Source organism: Rutilus rutilus, assembly GCF_951802725.1.
Source record: "Rutilus rutilus genome assembly, chromosome: 21".
In the NCBI taxonomy this organism is placed as follows: domain Eukaryota; kingdom Metazoa; phylum Chordata; class Actinopteri; order Cypriniformes; family Leuciscidae; genus Rutilus; species Rutilus rutilus.
The window spans coordinates 12811444-12823544 of record NC_140226.1 but is presented as its reverse complement, the minus strand read 5'-3'; the positions used below and the strand labels follow the sequence as shown (position 1 = coordinate 12823544).

At 39.3% G+C, this 12101-nt stretch overlaps 1 protein-coding gene across 7 annotated transcripts in view; it reads right to left on the bottom strand.

The window, feature by feature from the left end:
* ralgapa1 (Ral GTPase activating protein catalytic subunit alpha 1) overlaps positions 1 to 12101 on the bottom strand; it is a 73349-nt gene that overhangs the window by 15495 nt on the left and 45753 nt on the right. For all 7 annotated transcript variants that reach the window (XM_084392733.1, XM_084392728.1, XM_084392731.1 and 4 more), the window contains 2 exons: positions 7060 to 7218; positions 4846 to 4973 (listed from right to left, as the gene is read on the bottom strand). In XM_084392733.1, the coding sequence (XP_084248859.1) occupies positions 4846 to 4973; positions 7060 to 7218 (287 nt within the window). The remainder of the gene's footprint in view (positions 1 to 4845; positions 4974 to 7059; positions 7219 to 12101) is intronic.

Here is a 12101-nt window from a genome sequence, read left to right as displayed (position 1 = left end):
TTTAAAAAAATTACATTATCATCCTTAGCTCTGTATCGGGTCCTGACATACCAGGGTCACGAGTTATTGACAACTGAATTGAGATTGTCATCTTAAACATTTAATTAAAAAAAATTTAATTTGAATTGAGGTATCAAACAGAGCACAGAATTGCAATTCTAATTTGAATGAAAGGAGGCAAAATTTAAATAAATGGAAATTCTGCAATTTGAAATTCTGCAGTTTTCAAATAAAACTGCAATTTGAAAATTCATAACTACAAAAGCAAGTTTTTCAAAACAAACTTTCAAACAAGGCTTTGTCAAGCCAAGATTCCAAATTCTGCTAAAAGTTTTAAAAGTACAGAGAGAACAATAAATAGAATGATATATAAAACGATAGACAGAATGATAAGATAGAACGATAGAAGACAGACAGAGACAGAATGACAGATCTGATGGATGGATGGATGGATAGGATGGATGGATGGATAGGATGGATAGAATGACAGAGACAGATAAAATGGCAGAGACAGACAGAACGACAGACAAAACAATAGAAGACAGAGAGACAGTCAGACAGACAGATAGACAAACAGATAAGATATCTGCTACACTAACCACAAACTCCATGTCAGGAGCCTGCAGCGCATCCTAAACACCTCGTAAGAGTCAGACCCACATTCCCCATCGCCACGCACCCCCAGGGAGCTTGTTGTTTACCAATCTATCCCGAGCCGGAGGGGGCCACACAACAACATTTTTTTTTGTTAACACACCCTGCACTTCACTCATTCACACACAGGCTGTGCTTGACTGACTGGAAAGTCTGAGGATGAAGCTGTCGGTGCTAACAGGTCAAAACAGGAGAGAAGTTAGGAGGAGTGGCTCAGTGATTGATCGACATATTATTGCCATCGTCGGCCACTGAGGTGAACTGTGCTGGAAAAAAAACCCAACACAGACACAGACAGCAACGGGGGTCACTTGTGCAGTTACAATAATTACTAATGCACAAAATAAAGAGAAAGAAAATGGCAAAAGCAATTAAGGACTGACCCCACCAATACCCCAACCCCCCTAATCTGTTCCAACCCCTTTTCATCACTGATGGGACAATTAGTGAATAGCGCAACCTTCCATCCCCCTTCACACACACACATACACACACCAACAAACCACGTTGTTACTGGGACACAATGGGGCCCATTGTGAGAGCTGGCAGTGTGTGACAGCGCTGCCCGTTAGGCGTTTGGCTGTGGCTACACTGAGTGTGTGTGTGCTGGCCGCTCAAGCATGGGGACAAAAGGGGAAGCGCTGGCCTGCTGCTTCCATCAGCTCGGTTGCCTTTGGAAAAGCCAGAGTCAGAAGGAAGGAGGCTATGACCCAAAGCTCTTCCACTCTCTCCGCTATCACGCCCTGCCATATGCTGACCCCAGCAGCCCGGCACTTATCGCTGCCAATCAGCAGCCAGCGGGCCTGCCCCCACTGTCATGCCGGAGCTGGCGCGGTCCCACACACACCACTGGACTGGCACGGCCAATGGGGAAGCCGCTTAGCACGTCCCCTCCTCTCCCCCTGCGTCCCAATCGACCACTGACAGATGGAAGATGGCCGTGACTCTTAGACTTACTTGTTTTTTTGTTATTTTTATCGAGTCCAAGCCAACAACACCCAATCTTCACCCAGCCAACTCGCAGCCGCGAGCCAGACGGATCAGATAATGTGGGTTTCTTGCAACACAATCAGGGTTTGAAGGACCAGATCTAGATCCACTTCATTCCAGGATGTATAACAAGGAACCGAGCAGCTGTAACGATCCGGTAGCCTGGGGGCTAGACAGGTCAACTAGCTTTAATCGAAATGGGGTGTTTAAAACGCACACACACTTCCACATATGGCAGCCCAGACTGTAGCAGAACATTTTATCACTCAGGCCCAACATGGTGCCCTCAGAGACTGAGGCTGGCTGGAAGGCCCCAAGCTCGGGCTCTTTTTTTCCACACATGGCCCTTTGGATTACTCCTGTGCTATCTGCGGTTTAACCCTGTTATTTTGTCTGCCCAGCATTCATAACACTGACCCACGCCAGCTACCTGCTATTTTTTTTTTCTTTCCCTCCAACAGACATTAAGACCAAAGAGGCCCCTTTCTATCCATTCCAGGCCCTAATTTCACAGTCATGCCGAATGAGGGATCAGTGCGCGGGGAGGCAGATGGACGCAGCCCGGGGCCAAGAGAAAAAACTGGAACTTAGAGTCAGGCACAAGAGAGGTTGAGGCGTGTTGGCTTACAGAACGAGAAAAGGGAAGAGATGAAGGAAAAAAGTGAGTTTATCGAGTTTAAGGGCAAAAATTCAGGAGAAAAAAGCAGTTGACATGGCTTGACTGCAGACTCTTTACAAAAGGAAAATGCTGGTCTGTCTTTCTTAAATCTAAATCATTTACTTCACAACACATGTCCCTGCTGAGCTAAAAAGGGGATTATGATGACCATGTGTCAGTTGATTGCTAAGAAAGCAGCTGGTGCACCATTTAAACATTTCTAAATGAGGAGCTCTACAGAAAGAACAGCACCTGACGTGTATCCAGAGCAAATCTAATTGTCTCTGTTTTTGTATGAAACTAAAGGCGGTTACATGAGGCTCAGCATATGATGCAGTTCAGGTGGAAGAAAATGAGCTTGATTATACAGACAAAAAGGCAAAGGAAGCATTGAAAGTTACTTTAACTACTTTCTCTTCTTTCCAATTACACAAATCAAACCAAATACTGTGAATGACTAACAATGCAACCTGTGTAGTCCACTTCACAGATTGACTTTTAGTAAGTTCTTTTAGTAAATCAAAGCATATTTTGCGATCAATGTACAAGAATTTATGAACAAATGATTCTTAGAAGTTCTTTTAGTGAATCAAAAACACAGCACGATCATTGAAGCCTAAATCCTGAAACGAATGACTATTATGAGCAGGTTTGTTTAGTGAATCAAAAACATATAGCATGACCAATGTAGCCCAATCCATGAACAAATGACTCTTATGAGATACAGCGCAATCAGCTTAGCTTGAAACTCAAAACAAATGACTCTAATGAGCCGGTTCTTTTAGTGATTCAAAAACATACAGAGTGACCAATGTAGCTCAATTTATGAACAAATGACTCTTTTAAGCCGGTTCTTTTAGTGAATCAAAAACGTACAGCACAAACAAGTGTAGCCTGAAACCCAAAACAAATGACTCTTATGAGATGGATCTTTAAGTGAATCAAAAACAAAGCACAATCGGTGCAGCCTAAATCCCCCAAAAAATGACTTTCATAAGCTGTTTTTTAAAATAAATAAACAACATATAGTGCGGCCAGTGCAATCCTGTTCTTTACCTTTACCAGCTCCGCACTTTAACAACTATACCACCCCACCAGTTAGTGATTGATTTAGAGATACTAGGATGTTAAGGGAACAATTAGGTTACATCACTTTCTCTCTCTATCTGCAATGACTTCATGTGGCGGCACCATCAACAGGTAAGCAGGAGACGCTGTGACTTCCTTCCATGCATCCCTGCGGTCCTCTCAGTCTCGCGGGAGAGCAGTCGCTCTGGCACATAGATCTTCTAATCACTACTAGCCTGCCATCCATCCCTTCCCAGTCATCAATTATTCGCACAGGATAGAAAGAAAATAAGGTGCGAGGGTGCTCAAAGAAAGAGGAAAAAAAAGAGGGAGGGATAGTTTCAAAATAAAGAGAATCAGACTGAAAGAAAAACAGACGGAGAGAGAGAAAAGGTTTGGAGAGACATCCGTCGATAATGACAGATTACTGTAATTCAGGCTGTCAGGAGCATCGACCTGTGCGGCTCACGCCAATCAATAGCTCAGTCCACTATCGAGCTCCGCGCAGGCACACAGATGGGCGAGATTGCTGCGAGCGAAAGACTCAAGCTGAGCCAAACAATCTCTCTGGCTTGGAGGACATGGCAGATGAGAATCGCTTTCCCCCCCTTTTCTCTCTCTCATTTTCTCCCCTCCTCTCCGTCTTTGCTTTGTTTTCTGGAAGTAGCATCTCTTTGATAAGAAAAGAGCGCTCTTAAAGAAAGGTTAAAGGTCTTCGGTACCAACAAGCCAGGAGACGCTGGATTTAGACTCGGAAATGCTTAGATATTGAACGTTATCTAAAGAATACAGTGGGTGTAATTGTGGTTGAAAACAAATGACATTTTTGGCAAATGACAAACTTGGGTGGGTGGTTGAAATCCAAGTTCAAATCCAGCCTGTGGGGCTCGTTCAGACCGAAGGCCTTCAACCTTTCCTTAAAAGTGCTCTTTTCTTATTAAAATGATGTTACTTTGAGGGTCAAAGGAGTACTTATATAAGCTTTTTTAAGAGACATTGTATATTGAGCATGTATAATAATCACTAAAAAGGGGTCAAAAAGACCCAAACAATAAGATTAAGTGCCACAGTAGAGATTCGGATTGTGTGACCGAGAAAAAGAGAGAGACAGAAATAAAAGCAAATTGCCAGAGAAGGCAATGCTTTTGAGAAGGATTTCAAAAGCAAATGGCTGTGCATCAAGGTTAGCAGTTATTGAGGGGTGATCAGAATGATTCCATCACCCGCCTGACTGGGTGAGCAGAGAGCGGTGCTCTATATGTGAGAAATAAGATGTCGATAATTATCGAGCGGCTCTACCTGCTCCCGCTCTGAGAGAGAGACCAACCTGACTGCTTGCAAGTCAATCCGTACATATGTGAGCCAGGTCATATGAGAGAGCAGAAAACGAACCAAGCAGGCGGTAACAATGATAATAAGCTTCTGCCACCTTAAACATGACAAAATGTGCACTCATTAGTCTGGAAAAAGGATACAAATTTTGGTAAAGAGGAATGAGGGATTTCAGAGCTCTGCTGGCATTGATGGCTGTGGCTCGCACCACTGTGGGTAGGATATTTCCATCCACTATGGCTCCATCAAACAAGGGACCGAAGAATGGCACCTGTGGAAAGCGAGATGATATGATATATGAACACTTATTGGACTGTGAAGAGCAAAATAAATATGAGATGCTCCAAGCAGGAACAAAATACACATTTCAATCAGTATTAAGGCCTATTCACACACCCACAAGTCCACATTTTCAGCATGAAAAATGTGCATGACACAATAGTAAAACAAAACAATGAATCTCTCTAAACCCCTTCACACTGAGTCTAAAATATCAAATTGGGATGGTCTATATTAATATTTTTATTCATTTTATTTTATTCACCAGTCTTCACTCATCAGTGTCACATGATCCTTCAGAAATCATTCTAATATGCTGATTTTCTGCTCAAGAAACATTTCTTGATTCTTTTTTCAGGAAAAAGAATTTATCAATTGTTTGATAAATAGAGTTCAAAAGAACAGTATTTATTTGAAACCGAAATCTTTTGCAACATTAAAAATGTCTTGACCGTTATTTTTGGTCAATTTAATGAATGAATAAAATGAATGAATGAATAAAAATGTTAAAAAATAAAACTCTTACTGACCAAACTTTTGAACAGTTGTGTATTTGATATGTTCTCAGATACCAAACATTTTATTCAGGCATCTAAACCTTTTTTTTCCCAGTCAGAGTAAATAGTTTTGGAATAAAAATTGTTTGCAAATAAATAGTCGTATTCGATTTTCTGTGAGCAAGCCTTTACACAGCATATAAGCTAGTAGCTTTATCCTTCAAATAAAAGGAGGCATAGAAATGTCAAAACCTTCTACGTATTTCAGCCTGTTACACAAAAACCCCTGACATTAAGCAGAAAAGACACAGTGAATAGCCCTCATGCACTGAAATGGGGTCTAAATGGACTTTCATAAAAGCCAGGCCTCGTCTTTCTTTATCTCTCCATCTTTCTACATTTCCTCAGACTGCATGAAAGACTGAGCCTCTCGTCTCGGATCCATCTCCACAGCGGAATTCGATTCTGAGAATCCCATTCATTCAATTATCCCTGACATAACTGAGCAGGAAGCAATGGCTGGTAGTGTCCAAAGACAGATATGCTTCCACTGTCTCCTGTACGAAGCATTGAGCTCATTTACAGAAAAACAAATGGGTGAGATGCAGAAACAAATATCTCTATTTTACTGTACATCGATCTCTTTCTTCGACATTCATTAAAATTGTTTTTTCCCCTTCAGTGTGGACGAGGGTTTCATGAATTTCAAATGCATTTAGCCAATAGGCCCGTCAAACAAAAGTGCCAAAAAGTCTCAAAAAGATTCAATTTTTTTTTTTTTATAAATATTTAGTCACCTAACACTGTACATTAATAGGTTTTTAAGGTTTATACACTACTGTTCAAAAGCTTAGGGTTCATAAGATTATTTTTTAATGTTTTTAAAAGAAGTCTTTCATGCATGTTTAAACAAAAATACAGTAAAAACAATTGTATTGTGAAATATTATTACAATTGGAAAATAACTATTTCTATTTTAATCTATTTTAAAATGTCATTTATTCTTGTGTTGTCAAAGCTGAATTTTCAGCATCTTTACTCCAGTCTTCAGTGTCTCATGATCCTTCAGAAACCATTCAAATATGTTGATTTAGCACATAGGAATCATTTTTTTATTATTATTACAGTTAAAATTGTAAAAGTTTTAAAAACTGACCCCAAACTTATTCACACTAGAGTATAGGAGTCAAGTGATTTAAATAAAGAAGAAAAAAACTGTGGTAACACTTTATTTTACAGTGTCTTTGGTTACATATGTTACATGTACTCACCATAGTAATAACAGTAAATTATGCATAATTACATGCAAATAGCCCTCAACCAAATCCTAATATGACCCTAACTCTATACTATAGTATATAGTATAGTCCTTACTATAGTAAGTACATTTAGTTAATTAATATTACTCAGTCCTTAAATATATAATTACACTGTAACAATGACACCTTAAAATAAAGTGTAACCAAAACTGTTTATGACAGTTTGTTTATGACATCTCTAGTTACAGACAGGAATCAAAATTAATTAAATAATTAAATGATGGCGCCTCTGAAAGCGTTCCTTCGTCAGAGTTGAGCTCACCTCTGGTTTTTTGATGATCTGGATGCTGTACATGTGGTTCTTCATGGGGTAGATGATGATGAGCACATCTCCAAACTCAGTAGGAATGATGCCTCTCCGGTAGTCCCGTGAATGCTCGGACCACACGATGTGCACTTCATCGTTACCCAGGTGTCTTAACTGTATGGAGAGAGTGGATACATAGAAGATGCCATTTAGATTATATTTTGTCCAAACATACTTATTAAAGATGTGGTTCCTCTATAGTAACCTCAGGCAGAAAGGTGATGCTACTTTGTTTGTGGAGTTCACATCCATAATATTGTTTACACTGCAACAGTACAAGAAGCCTTGAGCTTGTGTGCCGGTCATACTTTATGACCACCACAATCTCTGAAACAAAAGTAACTACTCTGAATTGAATCTCAACTGTGCGTTGTCTGAGCAGTGGTGCAGCACTATCCACTACGGTATTTATTAACCTTGATCTGTGACAGTTGAGAGAACGGCCACTCGGTCTCTCTCTTCTCTTCTCATCTATCTTAGCCCGATCACTCCATCTTCCTGGGACCCGCTCAATCACTGCCACAGCCATGGACGCGGTGACCCGTCAACTGTCCCGAGCGACGGCCGCAACCTTTATGCAACTAATGACAAACTCTGTCCTTTAGACTCAGCGATGGACATCGTTCATTTCTTTAACTGCAGTGTTCTGCTCTTTAGCTATGGCTGAAGTTATTTAAAACAGTGTGGGTCATAGGAAGGCAGTCAGCCCCGTAATGAACAAGTTGAACAGGTCCAAAATGAACACTCGCTGACCGCCAAATGCATATAGACTTATATACATAAAATGTTGAACAATTAAAAATAATTATATACATATACATACACACACTCATACACACACACACACATATATATATATATATATATATATATATATATATACACACATATATACACATATATATATATATATATACAGTGCAATGCATAAGTTAATACACCCATGCTAAAGTTGACTAAAAAGAGGAATAAAAAATCATATTTTGGAAAATGAACTTAATGCCTTAATTTAAAAAATTAGGAAAAATCCAATCTTTAAGGACACCAATTTTCTTTGTGAATGAATAATGTATCGTAAATAAATAAATGTTCTTCCTTAAAATACATGGTGCATAAGTTAGTACACCCCTATGTTAAATTCCCATAGAGGCAGGCAGATTTTTATTTTTAAAGGCCAGTTACTTCATGGATCCAGGATACTATGCATCCTGATAAAGTTCCCTTGGCCTTTGGAATTAAAATAGCCCCACATCATCACATAGCCTTCACCATACCTAGAGATTGGCATGATTTTATTTCAGTTAGCCTAAAAGCTAGTTTGATTTGCATTGCTCTCAGTGTACTAACTTATGCACCATGTATTTTAAGGAAGAACATTTATTTATTTACGATACATTATTCATTCACAAAGAAAATTGGTGTCCTTAAAGGTTGGATTTTTCCTAATTTTTTAAATTAAGGCATTAAGTTCAATTTCCAAAATATGATTTTTTATTCCTCTTTTTAGTCAACTTTAGCATGGGTGTATTCACTTATGCATAGCACTGTATATATATATATATATATATATACACACACACACACACACACACACACAAGTAATTTAATAAAATATTTAATAATATATTTTCATGGACTATAACAAACTTTTCTGGCCGATTTATTTTTTCAATTCACTTGCAATTGGCAAGTGTGGCAAAGAGATTGACTAAAACTAATATTGGATCCTTTAGAGCAGGGGTTCTCAACCTTTTGCAAGCTGGTCCCCCCCAAAGCTGGTTCATTGCAGTTGGGGCCCCATTATAAATTTTAGGCCCACACTATTATTATTATTATTATTATTACTATTATTATTATCATCAGTAGCGGTAGGTAGGCCTATTATCATTACTAGGCTATTGTTATAATTGGCAGTAGCACCAGACTTCTAATGTGAGCTTGCAGGCATTATTATTATTATTATTATTATTATTATTATGAGTAGTAGTAGGTCTATTATCATTACTAGGCTATATAATTATATGAGGTTACATGCATTGTTATTATTATTATTATTATTATCATCATTAGGCCTATTATCATTACTAGTCTATTGCTATAATTGGGAATTGGCACCAGACCTCTGATATTAATTTATGCTTTATTATTGTTATTATTACTAGGCATCTGCATTTTTTACAGAAGCTTGCAGGTAGGCGATGTTAATGTGAGACCTGAGCCTGCTTTGCCTTGCAAAGATCCTCAATTCTTGGCGCAATGTCTGATAAACATAGCCTCAAATCATCCTCGATTTGTGCACGATTGCGGTATTTCATTTTGAGTGCAGTCATTTTTGAGAATCCTGCCTCACACAGAGCACATTAACATTATCTCGCGGCACGAATGTACCAATACCAATACAAATAAATAAAACATCTCCAGTTAACTAGCAGAGCATTCATTTAGTTCGTTTGTTAAATAAGAGGCGATCCAGCGCTGAAATGTGTTGTTTTTGAAATCAAGTGATCAAAGTGCTCGCTGCCGCTGCGATCAGTGGCGCGGATACTGTGTTCTCTTGTGGCTCGCACACAGTCTTCACTCGGAAGCGTGCTTCAAACCGTTGTGGAGACTCTAATCGTTCCAGTGAAATTACAAAACAAACTGCACACAAACGTGTCCCTGCTTGATATACAACCACTGATAAACATATTCGGTTTTGATAAAAACATTTTTTTTTTAAATATACGAGTGCGGATTAGAACCTAGAACCTCTGACACGCTTGGCAAAAGTTCTGCCACTGGACCATTTAAATACACACTTGAAACTGTCGGATCTATTTCTTTATTCACGTGAAAATTCTCAGCACTAACAACATGGGGGGAATTTTCGTGATTATTATTTTTTTTTAATCCTGCTGCGCTGACACGCTTTAGTGTCTAGTTAACATGGTTTAGAGTTGCTATCGGAAGATCGTGCTCTGGATAGCCTCTCCAGCAGCCCTTGCAAATCCAATTTGCCTCTGAGGAGTCATGATAGGCGATGCAGCACAGGGACGGACCCAATCTAATTTGGACGGAATATAGCCGTGCGTGGCGTGGAGGTCCCCTCAGCTCCCCTGCAGGGCAGGGACAGCAGTCCAAAACCCCTCCACCGGGCCCAGCAACCCCTCACATCACTTCACCCCATGCCTCGTGCTCAAATTACAGCCATGAATTACATCCAGCCTTCAGCTGCACTACCACAGACCGGGGGCTGCCATTTCGTTCCAGGGTGTGTGTCCGTGTGACAAAATGATTGGAGTTTTATTGGACGATAAGGTGGTCTGGACTGAGAGATTTTCTTTCATCTCGGCCATCTTTGTTTAATCATGTAACATCATTCTGAGAAATGCCACATTCGCTTGGCGGCCCGTGGTACAGATCGTGGCAACGTTGCAGGAGATATTCAAACGGCCTGTCCTCAATGTGATAAGAAGATGTAGATAAAAGATATATTCACCCCAGAGAAGAAAGTACATGGACTGTATTTCATGTTATGTTTTTATTCTTTTTTAATTTTTATTAAAAGAGGGACTTTTTTTTTTTTTTGTGGTCCAAAAAAGAAGGGCCTACAGCATTAGATCACCAGGGTGATTACAATTAGTTTTTATTATAGGGTGAACTGACCCTTCAAGACTTCTACATAAAAATGTGAATTGAGTGTTAAGCATTTAATAGCCATTGATGTTTAAACAATGACCTGGTTTCGTTTCTTAAAATCACCCACTTTTCATGATCCAATTATTCCACAATCATATAATTACGGACAAAATAAAGTCCAGCACCCAAATATCCTATTTCACTTAGAAAAATGTCAGAGATAAAATGGGTTGCAAACAACATTTCAGGGCCTTGATGCTAAAAAATAAATAAAAATGACAACATGTCACTTCATCTTTCATCTCTGTGCAAGCATCAAACAAAAGAGACAAACATCCTTTTAAAGACCTGAAAATGGACCTTACATCTTGTCATCCATCTGCTTAAAGCCAATTACAGACCAGCATCTTCCCCACAATATCCCACAACCCCCCCCCCCCCCCCCCCCTCCCCCCTCCCCCCTCCTTTCAGCATACCTGCTCAGCTCATAAAAACAGAGAAGACACAATAAGCTGTAGGCGAGACCATTTAGATTAAATGTGGTAATCTAATTAGAGCCCCCCTTTCCCATCCTAAATAACGCTCCATGAAACGTCTCTCTTATGGTGCACTGTAGCCCTCCCACCCTCTCCACTGTGTCACTCGCCGCAATATCACATTTCTATCAGCGTTCATTAATAAGTCTTTAGGGCGCATTAGCACCTTATCGCCTCGTCTCTGCCCCAGAAGACGTATGAGTGAGGAAGTGAAGGGACAGATCTAATGACAAGCGATTGGTCATTCGGCATGGGGCTGGCCGCTCCACAAACAACCCCATATCACAGCCTTCCAGCCAAGCTCATTAAGGATAATGCTGCACATTATTAGATTTGTGCTGCCCATGTGAACAGAAAAAAATACCCATGCAGACAGACATTTGCGGGTGTTTCTTCAACTACGGACACTTTAATGCCCCATGGGTTGGTTTTTATTAAAACTAACAGCTTTCAACATTGTTCTTTTTGTTATATGAAGGTCACATTAGAACACACTTGGTAACTTTTTACCATGCCTTAACTGTTTTGTTTTTGCTACTAGACTGTATTGCTTACCTTTGTCCTAGACCCAGAATTTCAATCTTAAAATATGAAAATATTTCATTCTTATTATTTTTTAGCCTATGATAATCTTTAAGAAATAATCATAACACATTTAAAACTTTATTATGAGAAAAAAAAGTCACATTTTGATTAAATTTACAGACATAGACAGACATTAACTGTTCGTTTTTCAAAAGCTAGCGTACTTGAGATTAAATAAAATATGTTAAATATAAGACTTGATGTGAAGTAAAAATGTAATTATACCTTGAACAAAATATTTTAATTACACAATTTACA